This window comes from Bombus pyrosoma, linkage group LG13 (assembly GCF_014825855.1).
Source record: "Bombus pyrosoma isolate SC7728 linkage group LG13, ASM1482585v1, whole genome shotgun sequence".
Classification (NCBI taxonomy): domain Eukaryota; kingdom Metazoa; phylum Arthropoda; class Insecta; order Hymenoptera; family Apidae; genus Bombus; species Bombus pyrosoma.
The window spans coordinates 10753847-10775601 of NC_057782.1; the positions used below are offsets into that span (position 1 = coordinate 10753847).

The 21755-nt window shown below is 40.9% G+C and overlaps 2 protein-coding genes and 1 long non-coding RNA gene across 5 annotated transcripts in view; 1 reads left to right on the forward strand and 2 right to left on the reverse strand.

Moving 5' to 3' along the window:
* LOC122574448 (spermidine synthase) overlaps positions 1–21755 on the reverse strand; it is a 189949-nt gene that overhangs the window by 44846 nt on the left and 123348 nt on the right. The window lies entirely within an intron of this gene.
* The window catches only part of LOC122574457, a 93873-nt gene that overhangs the window by 18393 nt on the left and 53725 nt on the right, over positions 1–21755 (forward strand). The gene's annotated exons all lie outside the window — the stretch shown is intronic.
* Positions 14697–21755, reverse strand: part of LOC122574450 — a 68057-nt gene continuing 60998 nt past the window's right edge. The window contains exons 1-5 of one of the 2 annotated variants that reach the window (XM_043742075.1): positions 19179–19529; positions 18111–18234; positions 17882–18032; positions 17294–17510; positions 14697–16053 (exon numbers count right to left, since the gene is read on the reverse strand). In XM_043742075.1, coding sequence (XP_043598010.1) covers positions 15927–16053; positions 17294–17510; positions 17882–18032; positions 18111–18234; positions 19179–19420 — 861 coding nt within the window. In that variant the 5' untranslated portion in view covers positions 19421–19529 and the 3' untranslated portion in view covers positions 14697–15926. Of the gene's footprint in view, positions 16054–17293; positions 17511–17881; positions 18033–18110; positions 18235–19178; positions 19530–21755 lie in introns of those variants that run through there. The other variant, XM_043742076.1, reaches the window with a different exon arrangement.

Below are 21755 nucleotides of genomic sequence, written 5' to 3' on the forward strand. Positions count from 1 at the left end.
ACCGTTATAAATTGGGTTGCATAGTTCCACTTACTTTCCTCCTCTCTCCTCGAATTTTGACGTAGAAATATTCCGTTGCAATTACTGGAATAACCGAGACACGAAGGAACGCATCGACTAATCGATAAATTCTACCAAGATATTGCCAGTATTCTGTTGCAATTACCGTGGTTTACGTAATCTCTAAAAGAATATTATGCGAGCATTGATCAGATCTCGGGGATTTTGTAGCGATACGGTAGTATCGAATCGACTTAATTAAACGTAAAACGCTCCTCGAAACGTACATCGAGTATTCAAATTGATCCCACTGTATATCATTTACTTTGGACGTTGCTGCGTACCGAGTACTCGATTATTCAAGCGAGGTTTTTCATTTCTATCCTCCGTTCAGGAGCCGATTAGCAATTACCGTCCCGACAGAAATTTTCTGTCCGATCGAAATTATTTATCATTAGTTTCTGATAAATTATTCGTTAATCGTCGAGTTACGATCAGTTAGTACGAAAAGAGTATTAATCGCAAGTGGAAATTATTATCGATAACACATTTTGAAGAATTTTGTAACAATTGAACGGCTTCAAAGTCGAATATATGCGATTTATGCAAATGCTTTTCTCACATTTGACTGTGGGATCGATTCTAAAAAGCGTATCCGATATTTCGAATAAACTTTGGAAATATACAGAAAAATCGATCGAGAAGTACGCGACAATATTTGATATGTGTTTACGCAAAATTCCGTGCAAATATTGAACGTAGCATGCATGTTATATAAATTCTGCTACTAGCACGCGATATTCTAAATATTTATCGAAGCTGTTCGATTGTTGGGACAAATTCACGCGCAGCTTGTCTATTTTGTAAAATTATTATCGCGATCTATCAACTTCAACTATGTTCATGTATTATCGTTGATCTCGATAATGAATTATATTTTAAACGGTCCTAAAAATATTGTGCTTTTTTTTTTTTTTTTTAATAAATTCCGCTCGAGTTGTACAAACATTACTCGACATAGAAATACGATTTGCATTATTTATTTTATCCCTGTAAATTCTACTTTAAAGGCGCGTCGTCTTCCAGTAATAGAAATGATCTAAAACATCCTAACGCGAATATTTATATCGAAAATCGCCCTTTAATTAATCCGTTCTACTTACTTGTGGCGTTAATATACGGACTTGGACACGGTATGTAGCAGAACTTACATCTTATCGTTAGACAAGAGCTGACGCAATGCTCGTTCACCTTTGTACTAAATATGTACGCAGCCACTATACAGGCATACATGACACGCGTACGTGTACATAGTTGCATGAATATGCAACGCCGAAATGCGTGTAATGTTCAGCCATCGTAGCTAATGTACGCATTATAGTTGACGCGCATATAGACCCTACGACAGTCACACTACGGTCATACACAAACCGCTATGTAAACTTTTCAGTAGTTGACGGTAACACAAAATTTGCGTTTTCGTCGCAAAAAGCGAGCAGAAATCGTTATTTCTTCGTCGATAAGCTTACTCGAAACCCGATAAACTAGAATCTCTGCTAAACTCATGGTAAATTAAGCTCGTGTAAGCAATATTCCCTACCAAAGTTATCGATCTTAAAACCTATATTGGTTTTTCACTTTTTATCTTTCTTGCCGGGTATCGTAAGATTTCAGTGTAAACACATTCTAAAAATATCCTCCGTACGACGTATTACGAGACATATATTTGAAAACGAATGAAAATTATTTTTTCTTACTGAAATTAATATTTCTACTTGCGTTACAGACTCCTTCTACTTTAACCTTAAACGATATCTCGAAACGAGCGTAAAACGTCGACATTTCGTTAAATCGAAATACAACTTGGTTCTGTTTCTATCCGATCGAAATACCGTATTATTGTCGATAACGCTCGTGCATTATTTATCTACCTCTAGGAAGGAAAGCGTAACGAGAAGATATCGTTTCCATAAACCTCATTACGTACTTATTTCATTATCCACATTGTTACCGTAAGAGATTTCAATTTCTCGTTTGAATTACGGTTACACGAAATTGCGAATTTTGCGATCCGTAATCACACTCATATTAATTACCGATTGGAATGAATCGCGGATTTGCACGTTCGTTCGTTAAATATGGCGAATAAACGTTTCACTGCTATTTTCTTTCCTATATTCGTCTACCGCATAAATTACGCGACGTACAAATCGTACGTATCGTATACAGGTATGTAAATTATTATATTTTACGCTGTTACGAATCTTTTTCTTGGATAAAAAATATTAGCGATACTTAATGTTTTCACTTTCTATTACATAGTACGTATAACCGATCCTCGGCCTTACTTTCCAAGATCTTTCTTCTTTGTCTCTATACATTCTCTCGTTATTCCTATGTCGCTTTCTCAGCTCGCTCGCGCACTTTCTATCTTTACGTCGCTACGTTGATATTGCGCTACTAAATTATCTTCGCCACGTGTGTAACACGCATATACGTCTCATTAAAAAGCTACGAGCTCGTTTCGTTAGAAAGTACTTGTAGCCTATGGAATTTCTCTGTCCGACAGCCTCATAATTAATTACGAAGATTAAACTCTATATCGCGGAAACTTCAGAATCCTGTCGTTTCCTATTTATTTACGAGCCGTGTCTCTAATTAACAGTTCGCTTAAATTCGCGACAAAGCGTGTCTTTACTTAACGCGTGTCAATCATAAATTACACGCGAGTACACAAGCTGTATGCTCGTTTCGACAATGTCGAGCAGTAATTATTTCTGAAACTTTCCCAAGTGTATCCTTCGGCTGCGACATGCACGTGCGTACTTATACTCTAGTACACGAAAGTTTCCCTTACACATCGACGGCCGCCAATGTCGACATTTTATTCAAAATAAACATTCCTCTGTTCTAGTACCTTCCAAGTTTTACCAATCATTCGGGACGACAATTAATTAATAATTCTGAAACTTGTTGAAGCGCGTTCTCTACCTGAAATATTTATACACAGACACACTGTGTCCTGTGTCAATCCTGTGATGTTGATTTTTGCGTACGAAAGGATGTTAACGCGGGCGCGCGTATATTGCCAGGAACCGAATATAGACCGCTCGCTGATCGGTTTGCATGCAAATGTACGGGGGATCGTAAGACGATCGAGCGATAATTAATCGCGCAGAGTGTGCACGAACGTGACGCGTTCACGTTGTTACACGCGTTCAGTTGTGATTGAAAGCCTAGAGCGGAAACGATAATTGCAAACATGATCGTCGAATGGCGACCAGAGGCTCGCCAGACTATCGGCAAGTTTGTTATTAATTGTAAATTAATAATCATGTACGGCCGTCATTAAATCGAGCCTCAACATTTTGGAGTATTTATTTCTCAATAGCTTGGTATTACAGCTAATTGTAAATTGCCCGAACACACACATTATACGGTACATAATTAATAACTGTAATTGAGGACACTCGAAGATACGCAGAACAATTTGTCAAATTTACTTAGCAACGAGTGTACCGTATTTATGTGTATGGCAGTGATGCGTATTGATGCATTGCAAGTTAAGGGTTGATCGATCTATCTGCAGCTGCATAACAGCCAGGAGAGATAATTAATGGTTTGCGTATGTGTTTACGCGCGCGCGCGTGCACACGTGTACGTATCACGTGATACAGAATTTCGTTTACTTTGGAAACCGTGCGAAGCAGTGACAATAAATATTCGTATAGGAGCGTCGATCGTTGATTAATTTTCCTTCTCAATTTGAGATAAGGACGTCTTAAATACGTTTGTCTTGTTCTCTACTGTCGTAACTTTAAACAAGTTTCAATTTTTCTACTTTAATTTTCCACGCGCAGAACTTGTTTACGACTCTTTATCAAAACTACGTGCGCGCCTATATAGCTCGATGAAAGCAATCGAAAAAACGTGATGATGCAATTTTCGAGATTTTCGATTTTATAAAATCACGGATGATTTCACACGGCTATCGTCAAATGTAGTTTTCGTATAGAGACACGGACCACGCGTATTTGCATGCATCGTAGTGGAATAGGTGTAGTGCAGGTAGGTGTATCGTGGGCTAAGGGCCGGACATGTAGGTACAGGTGCACGAGAGAGTAACGCTATGAGGCATAATTAATCGTCGCTACGAACTGCGTGCGCGTATACGCATTCGATATCAGTCGAAATTTTATTAATAATTAATTAATCGTACGATGGCCGCGATATTCCGCCACACTGGCGGCATCCCCCACAGAGACGGCAATTCGTTTCCAAATTGAAAATCAGAATTCTTCGTACAAATTTATTTTTACGCCTACCATAAACCTGTTACTGAAACATCTCGATACCTGTAATTTCATTTCTGCGCGAGTGTACAACGTTAATTATCACTTTCGCGTACGAAGTTTTTCATTTTTTTCTGTCAGAATCGTACGATAGTAAAAGTGAGCGTACGTGATAAAGGTGAAATATGCGTTGGAATGGACGTGACGAAATTCGAAAATGGTATTAATAAAAAATCAGGTTGCTACTTGCTTGCTTCAGTTCGCGTAGCTTCGATAGCTTAACTTGGTCTTTGTATTTATGGATGTCTTTTTTATATATAGAGTTTACCCCCTCTGGATTTATTTTTAATATCGTTCCATCGACACCTTCATCTCGTATATCCTTCTTTTTCCATCGAGCTTTTACAAGAGTATCGCCAACGATGATAGTTTCTTCTTTGTAAAAGAATAACTTACAAGTAAGGACAGAATCAACACTTTTAATCCTAAGGAATTTAACTTTCATTTGTATTATTTATTACGAATCGTATTAAATTAATTAGTTAATTATTTAATTGATTATTCTTTATAACGTTATAATCACGTAATTATGGAACGCCGTGAAATAATCGCGAGGTTATCAATTGTTCGTGTTCGTCAATATACAGGCGTGCACGTGCGTGTTACACGTGATGCTGCTACGCAGAATAATCGTTATCATCCCTGTCGTCGCGTGACACGTTACTTTCCTCGGTGCTCGTTCATAATTAACAATGGATTTGCGTTGATTCGATGATAAAATACCGAGACTGGTTTCTATCCTCCCAAACGGACGTATCTAACAACGAAACGTACGTATGGTTTCTACGACGGAAAAAGCAATGCGAAAACGATTGTTCGAAGTGCGAGCGTTCGATAGGGATGAAAATGGTATAAGCTCGAAGACATTTCATCGACGAAAATTTTCGCGCAGCCTGCAATTCTAAAAACGTGAAACGGACATTCGCTTTTGTTTCATCGAGGATTAAAGATAATATCTATTTTACAGTTCCCTTCGAAAACGGTCACCGTGTATCGTAATACCGATGCGTTAACGGCAACGGTACTGTAATAATTAGACATTATCAGCGTTAACAATTATTACCGCGACGGCCGATTCGGCCTGCTTTCCGTGTCGTAATTTTCTTCGAAATTAAAGTAAATTGTTTAAACGAGGAGAGAGGCGCAGCCCGCGCTTTTATACGCCTAATGTAATGAGATCCTGCGCGGTCTCCTCGTATAAAGTCCGCTTCGTAATTCCGCGAAAAAACAGGATATTTTCATTTTAGGCGAGCTTAGGGGCATGCGTATCATCAAAGAGAAATAAATCTCCCAGAATTTTCGGGGATTACGTTCGCAGTTTTTACTATGTTTCACTACGTTTTACGACGTTTCTATTAATTTGTTTAATAATCGCGGTTCGACGTTGATAAATTCCGAGCGTGAGAGATTTGACGTTTTTCAGAAATTTCACAGATTAAAATCTCTTGTTACGTGGTATTAAAATTATTAACCAAATTAACGAGATGTGGATATAAATCTAACGTTGGAAAATTCATACGAAATCGTAGCATAGCCAGATTATTCGATGAAACGAACTAGAACGAATTAGAATCTCCCTAGTATTCGATAACGTACGAAATTAAAAATTCTCCAAATTGCCAGTCAGAGTCGGTAATTGTAAAAATTGGAGATTAATAATCATGGGTATACGCGTCGCAGGAGCTTACTCAAACGTATTTGATGCTCGTAATTCAAATAGGTAGATGTAGCGTGTTTGATAATTTTCACGTAGTCATCTCGCAGATAATTTTCGCTACGCTTTACGGAAACATTTTTAGCAATATAATTGCACGATACGCATTCGCGTGTGCATAATGATCACAAGGTAAGATTAGTGCTGTAATTTCAAGGAAAGTGGGACAATATTTCTTGGGAATAGCGAGTACGGGGGCGTGTCATGTACACGTTTGCAGACGTGCAATCTTCGTGTAATTTCGCAAATTAGCAAGATACTCGATGAAGAACCGCAAACTGCTTTGCCAATCTTCGGACACCTCGACATCCGAATACGATCTCGTTACTGTGGATCCGATCGAGCGTTAATTCGATATTTCTCAATTCCCAGAGAAGAACGAGATAAAGTAACGATAAATAAAAGGGATAGCAACACCGTAAAGTGTAATAAATATTTCTGAGGATAACGAGCATTTCGTTTCATCAGAATTTCTTGAAAAATCTTCATCCGGTTAAAATACGAAACTTCGTACGTTAGGAAGCGTGATGCATCGCCGCAAGCTTAGCCATAATCCCTTTGTCACGATCGTGTCACCTAGTGGCTTTTGCGTATAAAGTCGACGTTAAACCGAAACGTTTTTAATTAAGTCTCCTACCCTCGAAACAATGCGAAAATTACGCTTCGGTGTAAGATTACCAGGAAGCAGCTTTTCGTTCCATGAATTTCTAATGACGTGGAAGAACAGGTAGGCGGCACCATTCGAATAAAGAAGGTCGTCGAATATAAAAATTTCCGCGTAAGCGGGACGTGGCGCTCTCATAAAGCACGAACACGCGAAAGCGTTCCTTTTCCTTCCTCTTTCTTTTGCCGCGTTCTTCTTCACTCCCGCTCTCCAGTTTTCACAGTCCTCCTTTTTCCTCGTTTTCGCGCGGAAATATAAATTCCGTGTAATTTCCGCAGATTAGTGCCGCGTATCCGGTGCAAACTCGCAGCTAGTATAAGTTACGGGGAACGTGCCTCGCTCTGCCGGGCAATTAACATGATCTATCGCGTAAATGTAATAACTGGCATGTACCGGCCGCGTGTTTTAAGTGTTCCGTTCAGACAGCCCTGAAAATTACGATTCTCGTTATCGAGATGCCGCCCAATTTTATCTTCTTCCTTTGCCGTTTCGCCTTTTCCAGAATCTGTTCCCTTTTCAATTTTACAAGCGTTTGCAAGCGAAACACTGGACTCTCAATAACTACGATTGCTCTAGTTGTATATATCGTACATAGATCTCTGTTAATGGTTTTCAATTTAATTGTAATTTTCTCACAGTTCTTGATTGCGATAAACAATCGACGATTCGACAAAAGCATCATCGTTACACGTTCCAGCAGCGCCTTCGACAAAATGGACCAAACTATGAAAAGAAAGAAAATAAATAAAGGAAATCCTGTCGAAATGGTAGAAAGCTCGAGCGCCGCAACAGGCGGAATCAAAGGGATGATGGCCGGGATTGCCTGGGCTCGAAGAAGAAAAAGAGCGGAGAAAGAGAAAGAGAAGGAGAAGAAGAGGAAGGATCGGGGAGAAGTTTGCTGAAAAATGCGAGAGATTGTTCTGGCGACCGAGCCGCAAACATTCCGGTTCCTCCGCCCAGTTTCTCCTTTCTTTTCGTCTTTCTTTTCTCTCTTGGAAAGCGTCACGACGTCGTCCAGCGTCGATGTACCGTGAAAAATTCCGGCTTCTCCGCTTCTTCGGGCAAATCGCACGGATCTTACGGCAGGTCGAGTCGGTCGCGTTGGCGAAAATTTTCTTGCCACGTCTCCGAGTTGAAGGTGGAACCGAGACGGTACATGCCCCGTGGCGAGCTAACGCGTTCAACGATTTTCCGCTGAAACTGCCGGTTTCACCGTTGAACGATATAGTCTCGTTGGCGATTTATTTGCCGCGTACCGCTTTTCGAATCTCGCGTTATCCCGCTGAATAATTACGCGAATATCTGCGATCCGCTTCTTTCTCTTCTTTCTTATTTTGGTAAATCCAGTTGCAAGACACGAGCTGTTTCCTACAAGTAGTTGTTTTCAAACATTTTTACAAGTGTCGGAGTGATGGAGAACCGCGCGAAAAAGCAGAGCTGCAAGTCCTTAATCAACATCGCGATTACCTCGTGCGTGGCACAGAGCAAACCGTTTCATCCTTAAAATTTTCACGAAGAAATCACGTCGCTAATAGGCAATTAACCCCCCCAAATCAGAGGTCGTGCCGCCATGACAGAAATGCAAATGCGATTCAAGGCACGATCGCCGTTCTGACCCGAGTGAATATCGTCGTAACTGGCCTGACTAAAAGAAGAAGGTCAGCTACCAAAAAGTGACGAGAAGGAAGAGAAAGAGAAAAATGACAAGAGAAACAGCAAAAGAGAGAAACGAGTGGAGTACACGTATCCAGGATAAATCCGGCATTCATACTCGTGGGGCGATATCAGCGCGAAGAACGCGTGGAGAATTTCGTTACGACGATCCAGTAGAAAAGCATGGAACTTTAGAAACGAGATAGAAAGCGCGAAAGAGGAAGACAGCGATTTTCTTCTTCTGTCCTTCGAGGGCCAGACTACATTTAATTCCTCTTTTTATCTTTTTTCGTCGAGACGTGCATTTCCAACGGAGAAAGAGGAGAAAGCAAGATTAATGAATATTCAGGAGCACCGGAGTACAGGCAGCCTGCTGGCTGGTTCGACGAAAAAAATAGGGCAGTCACGAACCGAAGGGAAAGGTGAGAAAACGTAAAAGAACGTGGAAGAAGGGATCGAGGAAAAAGGGTAAAAGGGTGCGTGTTCTGAGGACGTTGGCGAAAATATCCTCACTTTAATGCGATTAATTTGTCAGGAACTTTATACGTATTTTAATATTCATTCGAAGGGGACCTTGTGCCTTTTTCAGCCGTAGACTTTCCTGTTGCGCTGGCTCGTCGTTCCTCCTTCGTTTCTATGCGATTTCGCGTTGCAACATCACACTCAGTGTAGAGTAATTGGAACGAAGGATCAGGCACGAGGTTTCTTAAACAACGAGAGACGAGGATAGCGGTATATCTGGATATATCTGTGCATCTGTACTTGAAAAGTCGCTAAAACTTACTTTTTGCTTATTCGAGACGACCGGTACTAAGAATATTATTGCCAACTGCCACCTGGCAATTCATAAATCCAACTTTCGCTGCAATCAACGGCAACTTTGTTTCGCGAAGAGATTTCTACCTCCATTCAGCCTCAAGAAACAAAACAAAGAAGGAAAGAAAGAAAAACGCTTGCATCCCCGAAGTTCCCCAAATTGTCCTAGAACGAAACGAAATCGCATTGTTCCGCGAATTCTCGAGTTCGCGTGACAAGGAATAGGAAGAATCGTCGCCGAACTTTCCTTGGCTAAACATCCAAGTCACGCAGCCGAGTGTCGCGCTTTAAAGCTGAAGATTCCTCGAAAGGAAAGAAACTGAAGGTCCGAGCGATTGTGTCTCGAGAATAGTCAGCGGCGAGAGAAAAGGAAAGGCGAAAAGTGGGAGAGGATTTTATCTTCGACGAGCTTTCCTCTTGGCCGACAGGCAACTTGCGATTCAACATCGAAAAGTAAATAGGAAAGCGATTTGCAGTTCCATAGAAGATAAGAATTTTTCACACGACGTAGTGAAATTTGAAAAGTAGATGGATTCGTGGATACGTAACTTTGAAATCATAAAGTTACGGAAGGTTAAACAAATAGAGAAATTAATCGGATTTATCGTTATACGGGAAACGAAATTTGCCAAAAGTGCCATCCGGGGAAAGTTTCTCCAGACGAAACTACTGGCACGGTTTCCGAAAGAGCACGCGTTTCCTTAGACCGTTCCATATTTGTTTAATTAGTCGAGCAATGATGGCGCGGCGAGCACTGGGGTATTGGACACTGTAGATAGATCGCCCGGTAGGAAGCTCCGTGTGGAGTTGCTAATTAAACTCAGTACGAACTACCCTCAACTTGGACTTTCGTCGTGAGCACTGGTTTTAACGACGACAAGCCTCGTTCCGTAGAAATCCTGGCGGAGAATCTATTTGCTATTTCCCTTTAGCCTGTATCTGGTTTCTATTTGGTCTGCCTAGCTTCTTGAATTTTCATTTCGAACGCCTTTCTTAATTCGTCAAAGGAACTCGTTAACGGATTCTCAGCCGCGATTCCTATTATCGGGTCGTAATTTGCATCTACGGTGGTTACACGGCGATTCTGTAATTTGAGTCTCCTTCGTTTTATAAAACGAAGAGCATCGAGCAAATCGGAATGTGTGATAAGTTCGGCGCGATGTTAACGTTGATCAAATGTATTCGATCTATTGATCATCAGACATCCGACGCAAGATGGCTGAAAAAAATACAAATTACGAAGAAGAGTAGAAAATTTCGAATCGGTTCTAATTCGATGTCCAAGGATGTTAAAGTTTTACTCAACGGGGTAATTAGTTTTATCCCTAACGGGATAATTAGTAAACCCTTCTGAGAATATGATTCCTCTATCGGGCGAACTGCTATCACGATTGCTGTCAAAGATCGGCAATCGGCGATATCATGGAAATTGCGGCTGATAATTTCGAAAGAGCGGGGGATAAATTTGTGGCAATAATAACGAGGGGGCAATAACAACGGGAAAGGGTTTCGTAGATTATCCCATTGAAAGAATAAAAGGTAACGCTGTGGACATCTTTCGTGCTTGATCGTATAGTTTAGAATATTTCGAGGTCTAGGTGTTAGCCCAGAATAGTTTCGAATGTCAGGCATTTCGGAAATTTCATGATAAACGAGCCGCATTCCCAAGTGGCTCTCGAGTCTCGAATAGCTGAGAAGTTTCGACATTTTTACGAGACTCGATGTAATTAGTGTGAAAATTGCGGTGCGTAATAAAGGTACGTGTGTATTAATGTTTGTGATTATGTATGTAGTTAATGTTATATTTTACATGAGAAATATAAAAGAGGTAATCTCTTTTAACGCGAACTCTAAAAAGGAATAACGTTGCTCTTCTTTACATATTCGTTGAACGATCAGCCTCCAAGTTCCTCTTTATTCTTTCATTTCTTCATCGTCGTCTGAACTTTTTCCCCTCCATAATTTTATTTAACGCCACTTCTAGAATCGCTAGTTCGCACTTCTTCTCCCTATCCTGTACATCTTTAAAAGCACTTTCCTCCACCATCGTCAAAGGAACAAAGACGAAAAAAGCCAGACTTTTAAAAAAGGCAACAAAAAGAACCATCGAAGAAAGAGGGGGGAAAAAAGACAGGAAGAAAGTAAAAAGATTGAAGGAACATCGTCGCTAGGTTCGATCTTTTCGACATCGTTCGATTCGACGGGAAATCATCTGGCCTTCTAGCCTACTCTACTCTCCACCGATTGCATGCACGAACCCGTAATAATATGGATGACTTCGATGCGATTAGGAACGCAAGCTCGCCGAGGATGGCCCTTCAGAGGTGCTTACCAGGCGTTCACCTTCTCTGTTCCGCTCTTACGAGTTCGCTTGCAATATTCGAGCCTTCCTACCCGTAAGCATCCTTTCAACCTCGCCCTTGTCATTCCCTCGCCGTACCGCCTTCGCGTCATCCTCCAGCCTAAAGGACTGCCAGCCCGAGAGTATCTGCCTACTTAACACAAGCACCGTGCATACATTTTTAATCGGCTCCACGTGATGCCCGACATCTTTGCGTTCATCGATCCGTGCTGAGATTCGCGCAGAGGATTTACAATTTACAGAGAATTCTCTCTATGGCGCTTTGTTTAGGTCTCCCTTTCACGTTGGTCCGTTTGAACGTATGTCTGCCAGGTGCTGGTTTCAGACAAAGTAGGAAATACTTATCGAGGCGATACTAATCTCCCAAGTGAATTTTTGTCGATCGTTTGGACAAAAGGTTCGGGGATTGATCCAGGTTGAACTAGTTCAATGAATTTTAACGCGCATAGGAATATTCGCGAACGGATAAGTGAAACGACAATGTTTGTTACAATACGATTAAAATTACGAATTGTAGCAGATTATCGCAGCACAGATTCGTTCGGCTGTATTCAATTTACGTTTCCTACGATTGTCGTTTTTTGACGCTGTACAATCATTATATATCCTCGTAATAACATCTACACGGTAATTTGCATTCGCTCGATCACTACATTTATGTAAATTTAAGATTTAATTACTTTTGATAATCAACCATTGGATACAGAAATAAATTAATATCTGATGATACAAAGCATGTAATAATTAACGTCGATCGTTCATTTCTACAAACATTTTTAGTTTTAAATATTTAATGTAGAGTGTATTTTGTCGATGAATTTGATGATAAATTACACACCCTGTTTTTAAATACTCGTCCTCTCACGCATCTCCGCGGGAAATAAAGTTAAAAGAGTGCCAAGTGAAACGATCTCGCAACATCCCCTAATGGCGTTCTTTCGATTCTCTCCTATCGCGTATCTTTATATTTCTCTTTATTATTTCGCTCTTCCTTGTCCGAAGACCACTCGTCTCTTCTTACTATTTTCGTCGCAACTTTTCATTTTTTTTTCTCCCTCTTTCGTATATCTTGCTTCTGAAGAATTTCTTCTGTTCTACAATTCGATTTTCCTTCGCCCTTTTGCCATCCGCCACCTTTCAATCCCTCGTGTAAGCTAGACACGGTGCACGTTTAATTTCCGCCCTCTCGGTTCGACTGTACGCTCAGAGGTCGCAGAAACGCGAAACGACCCGGTAAACGATAATGACGAGTATATCTTATAATTCTGCGAGCTGGCGCCAACTTGAGTTTCGTCGCTCGAACTTCCGCCTAATTGTTCCATCAAATGTTATCCATATCCGTAGGTGACCACGTATTACCAAAATTGTTACGTATCCGATCTCTTATTACGATGTAACGCTTTGTTGTTTTGTGAATTTTTATCGGTCGATAGGCGATTGAACGAACGAAGAAACGAACGACCGATTAATGCGAATGAAATTTATGTTCGTAATTATGTTTCGTAGAAACGTAAGAATAAATGGAATCTGAGCGCACAGTCGCTGAACTTTTTTAACTGCTGCCCCGATACAAAGTAAAATTACGTGGATAGAGAAAACCTTCAAGGGGTAAGTCAGTTTTAATACTTTGAAGCGTTTAGCGTAACGCCGCAAACAGAAGATTAACGTAAAATTATGTAATGTATGTAATCGGGTCGCTTTCTCGTTCGAACTCGCGATTCTTAAGTACTTCGTTACTTAACGAGTAGTTAAGTAATTATTACATCGTTCTTACACGAGCCTATTAAAACTTGCTAATTTAACACCGTTCTCTTATAAAAGACTCCGAAGAAATTTCTTCTATAATCATCGTAAGAATGCAATTTATTCTACCCTATATCTTTTATTCTATTTATTAGATAGCAAATGGTCGTACGAAAAGATCTTGAATAACAAAAGTCTATCGTTAGCCCGGCAAAAAAAAAGAACAACTGTTCTATTCTAAAAAATAACCACCAGCTACTCGTTGAGAAAATTCTGACGAGCCCCCGTTTAAGTCTTAGGGGGTCACGCAGTCGACTAAACGAACATAATAGCGAAATTCGAGCCGTTGCAGAAGCAATTATCATCGTGAAAGGTAAGGGCAAACGCGAGGCGTTTCGTCTTGAGGGCAGAACGCTGCCGGACGTAAAATTTCTTTAATCTGGCGAAGTAACGCGCGAAGAGTCGGTCGCACGCGGCCGTAGAATTCTTCGTTTCGCTAAGTTGGTAACAATTAGTAGTTAGTAAGCCCCGAGAGCTAGGTCGTATTCTCTGGCAGCAACGATTATTGCGGGCCTGGCAATGGTACTAACGATGCGTACGCAAACTTTACATTTATCGTTATTGTGCCTCGTCAACCCGCCGTGCCAGCTGTTCTACACTTCCGTAGCCACTCCTTTCTTTTGTTCCTGACGCTAGTGCCGGTTTTTCTCTATTCCGTTTTCTTCTTTATCTTTAAGTCCTTCTTTTAACGGATCCCATACGTTGTCTCGCTATAATACTCTTTCACGATCGTTACGACCGTCGATTTTGTTCTCTTCTATTCTTTAATTCTATAGCTACTACATAATTTCTTTTATTCTTACAGTTAGCTCTCACGATTGTCTTCGTTTTCCGATCGTTTTTGCTTTTAATCGTCAATCTTCCTTGCAATGGATATCAACTTTCTCCTCCCACTCTTGGCGGTTATTATTCCTTTTTCTTTATCGTTTTTTTTTACTCCTACGGATACTTACTTCTTTCATCAAGTCATTTTTCTTTTCAGCTTTCTTCATCTTTTCACATTTACGTCGATGGATATGTTTCATTCTTTTCTTTATGGCCGCTTCCTTTTATCCTTTGCTCGTTTCCACGGCTATTTTATGTTTATGCTATCTGTTTTCGCAAATGCTTCACTTTTCCGCGATTCCTTTTTCTCAGGGGATATCCAATTTTTCTATTTTCCGTTTTTATCGATCATTACCTTCGCTGAAAGCTATTTCCTATTATTACTCTTCCGAGCCTCGGAACGAAACAACCGAAAACACCGAAAATCTATTAAATTCTTTCTTATTCTTTAACATTCTACGACAACAAACAGTCAGTTAAACAGTTCGGGTTTTGTGCGATTAAATCTTTTTGCGTCACTTCAAAATTTTAATATTTTCTATACAATGTAAAATTATCATCGTTAATACAGTGTCAAGAAATTGATTCCTCGTCGCTGAGGTATTAAATAACAATGTTGTGTGTTAGAGCATTCTATATTCAGATATTGTTTCTTTCGACATACGTAAATTTTTCAATTTGTCACAGACTGACCGAAATCTCTTTAACGAGAGAACAATTCATTCTTATGAATCGTAATATATAACTTAAATAGGAACAGCGATTCGTTATTGCAATTAAATATTATTCTTGCACATGCGAATAGGAACATTTTAGGAAGAGCCAGATAGAACGATCTCTATAAATATCAATAACTTGTACAAAAGCGTTCGTAGAATAAACGTGAAATGGCCTTCTTTATTCTAGAATCTCTTTGATCAGAGGTATGGCTGAGGTTAACAAACGTAATACCAGTTTAAGTCTTTATTACAATATGAATAAGAATTCGATGAAAACTTATCTCTTAAGACATATCTTTTGTCGATATTTAGTTTTATTCGCTATTCCACAGGATTCGCCGTTCTTTTCAAGTTCCGGCACAAATCACCGTGATAAATACATTTTCACCATCGATGAAAAATGTAAATGGTAAAACCCAGTTCCTTTAAACTGTGTGTATTTTAAAAAGGATTTTGCATAGTAATCGTTCTACCTGGTAGATTACCGAGTCAACCTATCGAGCAAATTGTTAACCTTCTCACAGTGTGGTACGAGAGAAAGTCAGACAGACCATGGAATACGATACCGTAACGCTGTACTATAACGCTCAATCAGAAACCAAACACCGATCAATTCTGTTTCCTGAAAATTACTTAATTTTAATGTTAGAACGAGTAATCGTTCATCTCCATAGAAATCATAACCGAATTGTTAAAACTCATTAGGTAGGAGCAGCAGATGTTACAAATTTGTACATCTAGCTTCACGAATTAAAGAAATAGTTTGTTAGTCGTTCCCTTTAGCCTTCTTCCTCGTTCTATTACACTACGAAGGAATTCAGTTAACAAAAGTATTACACAAACGCGATTATGTTACGGTGCAAGAAAGAATTTCCGATTTCCTTTAACGCATTCTCGATCCCCTGAAACCGATCTTCGACACTCCTATCTAAAATGCGATAAAACTCAAGGTCGAAGGTGGCGAACACGGCAGTTGCGTGGAATTTCGAAGAGGGGATGAAAGAAGTCGAGGAACGTGTCAGTTTTTTTGTGGTTTTATCAGCCGGCTGGCCGGGGGTGGTAATTTGTTGAAGCCAGCGTTGTCGAAGACCGGAAGCAGATCCCTGACTCTTTGTCCAGCACCGACGGCTGCCAGCTCGAGCCATCTGAAACGATGGCGGGTCTTGTTGAAAAACGAACCGCTCCATATTCGATTTTTATTACTTTCCGGGCAGTAAGAACTCTGCTAGCTTTCGTGCTACTAGCGTTAAACTTCGAATTGGGAGAATAACGATTTAGTTTGATTAATTGGACAATGTATCGTGCGTGTAGGACATAGCACTGTAAGACAAGCTCCACATGTTTCGATCAAAGATAGAACGTGGCGTGTTTTAGTAAGTGCAAATTAAATACAGGCAATATATTTAATATTTTATAAGGCAGGCAAAGATGTTAAACGTTTGATGGACTTTTGGAAGAAACGCGACTACACGACGTCACGCTTATCCAACCATACTTCTACGCTACAGAGTCTATAGGACATCGTAGTTATTATTTCAACGTAAAAGCGACGAAGGATATATCGTTGAATGAACCAAGTTTAGACTGGAACTTAGATATCCGTTCTCAGTTTCAGCGATACGCGGTCGCTTTGTCTCTCTTCAGGCAGAAACAAGCGGAGATTTCGATGCTGCGGTTATTTTCGGCATTTCCAATTTACGCTTTAGAATCGAATAACTAAAGCGTGGCTTTTACGATTCCATAAGCGCGACGCGTATTCCACCAGGCGATACCAGGTTGTCTATTTTCCGTCGACCTAATAATCTCGCGTCTGATAAACGGCTAAACTCGTGAACAACGCCGTTCCGAAGTATCGTCGTCTTTGATGAAACGTACCAGACACGATAATTGACGTTTGGCGGATTAACGTCTGCCATCTGCATGCATAAAGTCTGGTTTAATTGGCGAGAGGGTTTTAATGTTAATCGCGTTACCCGGTCGAACGATCGATTGATCTTTAAGAGCAACGAATAAATTAGATTGCCGGACATACTAAAGAAAATGGTTAATTCGTTAATTTCCGTTTCCGTCGACGCATATCGTAATTTTGTTCATTTTCACCGTAAAAACGCGCGAGGAAATTTGAATTACCCAATTGCAACTGGATAAACTTTATACAAATATATTCGATATCTGAAAAAAGAAAGGGCATGATTGGCGAGCGCACGATGCGGCGTGTAATGAATCAAAGGGCCAATTAAAAGCACCAACAGAGGAAGAAAATTAATCGGGCGAGAGCGGAAACAAGGGAGTGAAAAGCGGCAACTCCGATAGACTGAAATTGATTTGGAATGACGCGGGAAAGCGTATCGCGAGCATATGCAAGCACACACATTCGTTTCCCACCTGTTGTTTTTGTATTTGGCCAGGGGCTGAGCAGCTGGATGGGGAGTTTCGGTGGGGAAATATGTGGCTCCATAAAAATCCAGTCCACGGCTGAGCAGCGTCGAGGTCTCTTCCACGCTGGCCAGGGTAACCCTTATAACGGGTGGCCCCGTGTAAATCGTCGCAGGCTCATTCTGGCTGTGAGCGTCGCTTTTCAACTTGTCGTTGATCGCTTTCACTAATTCGCAAAGCAGACACCGGGTCAGCGGGCACGCGGTTTGGGAAATGACCGGTGAAAGAGGGGAAATTAATTCGATCAGGAACGATCCAGGCAAACGCCTGGAATTAATGTAATTGATCGCGTTAAGCCCGTGATTTCCGTATCATTGTACGAGCGCTTCTTTGCGCGTTCCGACCGATATGAAAGTCGACAGTTTCGATATGGACACCGGCTCGAAAAGTATTCACGATCCAACAAATCGATCCGATATAAATCGACGATATTGCGTACGTAGGTAAACCTGTGGCACGAAAAATTTCGAAAGGTCCGACGTATCGTCGTATCGCGATGACGAGCATAGCGACGATGATATCGCGGAAAATACTCACGAACAGTGCCCGTGTTGAGAGGTAGCCGCGTAATTTCGACTATAGACCGGTACTTGTAGAGAGCGTGTCTAATATCCTCCTCGGGTAATTCTTCAGGTACGTCCAAAACGTAGACGGTGAACGTCTTCGCCGGTCTGCAGGGTATAGCGACCTGCGTTCATGAATACGAAACGTCGTATTTAGAGGCGTTCTGAAGAGGAGGGTCCTTTGTGTACCGAAAGATAAGTACCTTCTTGTAGAAGCGTGCCCCGGTGACTTTGTGGAAGCCCTTTTTGTAGACCGCCTGAAAATCGTCGATGTTGCTGAACTTGAAGAGTATACCGGTGGCCGTTTTCGTCAAGGAGAACGCGCCACTGTAATGCAAAACGACAACCACGCTTTATCTCCTATCTCTCTCCCTCTCCTCTTCCGCTCCCCGCCTGTTCGTCGTCTTCCTTTTTTCTCGAATTGCCCATCTCGCGTAATTCTGCTACCAGCTAGCTTTCCGTTAGCTGATCTTTTATTACGTACGACTGTATCTCCAAACAATTTAATGGATCGATTAAATTTAATAAATTAATCAATTGATCATCCATCGAAATGGAAACGTCGAAGGCAACGAGAATTTCAATTAAATCGTCGTCGTACCGGCTTTTGTCTCCGTTTAGAATTAACGAGAGACTCTCTTCGCCCTCCTATCTGTTGTGATTTACGTGTGCCGAATCATTAGAGACACTTCAAACAGTACGATATACCATTTTACCGTTAGCGTACGCTCATAAACCTTTACGCGAAACGAAAATTTATCGCGTAATGAAGTCGTAGCTTTATTTGTCGATATCGCCCAACAGATACATCGGAATGCTATTAGACAACCAAGTGACTCGTTCGATAAGATCCAATTGAATTAGTAAAAATTCAGATTTATCTTTTCGAGATTGGTTCTTGATCGAAATTCGAAGGTTTAATCGAATTCCTAAAAAACCATGCCTGGTAGTTTTATAAATAGAAAATTAAAAAGTCGCGACTCATGGAAAGTCCAAAATGCTCTAGTTTCAGAAATGTAAAACTACGCAACTTGAAGTTACGAAAAAATTCGTTTCTATTCCGAAAACTTTAAAAACGCTCAAATTTAAGACATTCTGATCATTAAAAGTGCTAGAAAATATCATCTCGAAACTTGAAATGTCCTAACTGGGGAAACCGCAACATGTCTGCCAAAACTTTCGATAAACAAATTTCTACCACAGCTTCGTATACGATTTTACAAGGAAAGCTAACGATTACGGCAATAAAAAGGAATGTGCGTGAACCTCACCGAAAATTCATCTTCTCGCATATAGTGGCTGCTTTCTCGATGCTGAGCTCGTGGCTCGGTGTCAACAAAAAGGCACCCTTGGTAAGGAAGTCGGTCTCGCTGATCTCGGAATCGGTGTCCTGATCCTGCCAGTCACCGGAGTCTCGTCGACTATCCTGATTCAATCGGGACAGAGAGCTATTTTTCGACGCGGACATGTCGTTTTCGCACGTGGCACTGCCATCCTGTCCTCTCTGAGACATCTTTTATAGGGCGTAGAAGGTGGGATCGGCTGGCTCACGATCGAACGTAACCCGTTACGCGAGATCGACTCCTTGCAAGACACGTTCTCGACGCACTGTCAAACAGTTACGCATCGATACGCTCCTTTTATACAGAGCGCAAGCTCTATGATTGCTAATCGTCGATCGTTCTGCCCACGATCTTGCGGCGATCTTAGATTGGGCTCGTTCGAAAAAGGGAGTCGTTAGGCGTCGCCGGATGAAGTTTGATGGATGGTCGAGACGTTTTTCTTTCGAGGATGCGAATTTAATAAAGAGTAACGCGAAATCGAAGAGAGGAGAGATGTTCCGGGATGGAGATAGAGAAAGGTTGACTGGATGTTTGAAAGTAGAGCAACCGGAATAAATATAGATAAAATAGAGATGAAGTATCGCGTGCGCGATGGGCAGGAACGTACCAAAGTTATAACAAAGTTTAGTACTAGAACTACCCCGACCTATATTATATACCGAAGCATAATTAAACTAACAGAGGGGCAATAATTTTAACTACCGAACTAACGTTCTCTGTATCGTGGCAAACCAACGAGGATAAACGATGCGATAAAAAGTTGTAGTTGATTAAGTTAAAGAAATAGGGGACGGTGTTAACTCGGATCAAGGCTAATTATCTTCAAGACGTTTTAGATACGTGGGCAGAGCTATTACCTACGTTATTATTAATTATGGAAGAAGCGATACAGTATATACAGTTTGCATATATCAAAATTGGTTAATTTATCGTGAAACAGCGTTGTTCTATTAATCAAATATTCTGGCTGTTTATGGTAGATTGCGTGACATGTCATTTAACACCTAGCATGGAATGTAGCATGTATGTACACGCCCGACACGTTTAAATCAATTTTTGCATGCATCATTAACTAAATGATGATGCATTACTTCCATCCACCTCCCATACACTTTTTTTAATGACCTTCTATCGTATAGAAAATACGTCGATAAACATCCCCTAGCTAGCGCAAGAAACCGTTTTAAGAGTAAGATGGGATTCCTAGCTTTCCAAATTTTCATTTCTATTCGCGTTTAGCAATATTTCAAACGATAGAGTCAGTAATTAGCCGTGGCCGTTTTTCTTCTACCACATGTATTTTGATTCTCGGTAATCGAACTTTGCCGACTATCGGTACCAAAAACGTTATAACCATACCCGAACTTTTCTGAACTTGCGAATTCTGAACTTATGAAACTCTCGAACTCTTGTTAAACTTTAGTACGAACTTTAGCGAAACTTGGAGCGCTTGTAGCTAACGTGAAGATCAGCCGAATGAAAGACAGAAATTAACAGAAGTGGTTCGTTACACGCTCTTCGAGTTTAAGATACAATGACCAACTTTACATCGATACGGTAAATTTTCTGTATATTTAATCACGAGACAGCTTCTCAAACGAAACGCTTACGTGCTAGAATCTTTACATTCTTTCGCTCTGCTTAACCTTCGTTCTACTTAATTCCCTTGTAACATCCACTTACTCAAAGATCTATCGTTTCTTAGCTTTTCACTCGAATCGACGATTCTAGCGACGCTTAACATCATCCGACATTCGTTTAAACAAATCGTCGTTCGAATGCTGCCGAGACCGATCGTCGAGTCGATTGAAATTTCATTCAAGCCGAGCAACAATAAGATGGAAACCGAAAGCGCCAATTAATACGGCTTCATCGATCTCTCTAGCGACAATGGTGCCAAGCTGGTACACAAAGATGCAAACAAGCATGTACACGAGACAGAGCATGTACAGAACGAGAGGGTGTTTGGCAAAAGACGTGAGAAACAGAGAGAGAGAGAGAGAGAGGAGGAGGAGGAGGAGGAGGAGAAACGTGCGAATCGCACGTTCAGAAGCTTCATTTGAATTGAAATCAAGAGCGCCTCGGCTTCTGGCAGGATATTCCGGCGACTGACTGCGACAAAGCGGCGAGATGCATCGATTTGCACTAATTATCGGCGCGGTAATTGCCGTGAACAAGATCGCGATTCATCGAGCCATTGCTGCTGGAGATCGAGCCGATCAATCGTTAAATCTGGCGTTAATGAAATGGAATAAACGTGCGTGGATGAAAGTACTCGACTGCATTGTGCCGTCGCAGAGGCTCTTCGCTCAAGAATCAAGAGTCCTAAGTCTCGCAAAGTCCTTTGAAGTTACGAGTGACACTTAAGATAACGAATGTACTTAAAGAGAGGAGAATTGCGAAAATCGGATTACTTATGCCGTTTTATGCCGCGTACCATATTTGATATTACATGATTCGTGCGAAAATTAAAAGGCGCCATTCTATTACATTACGTACCAGAAA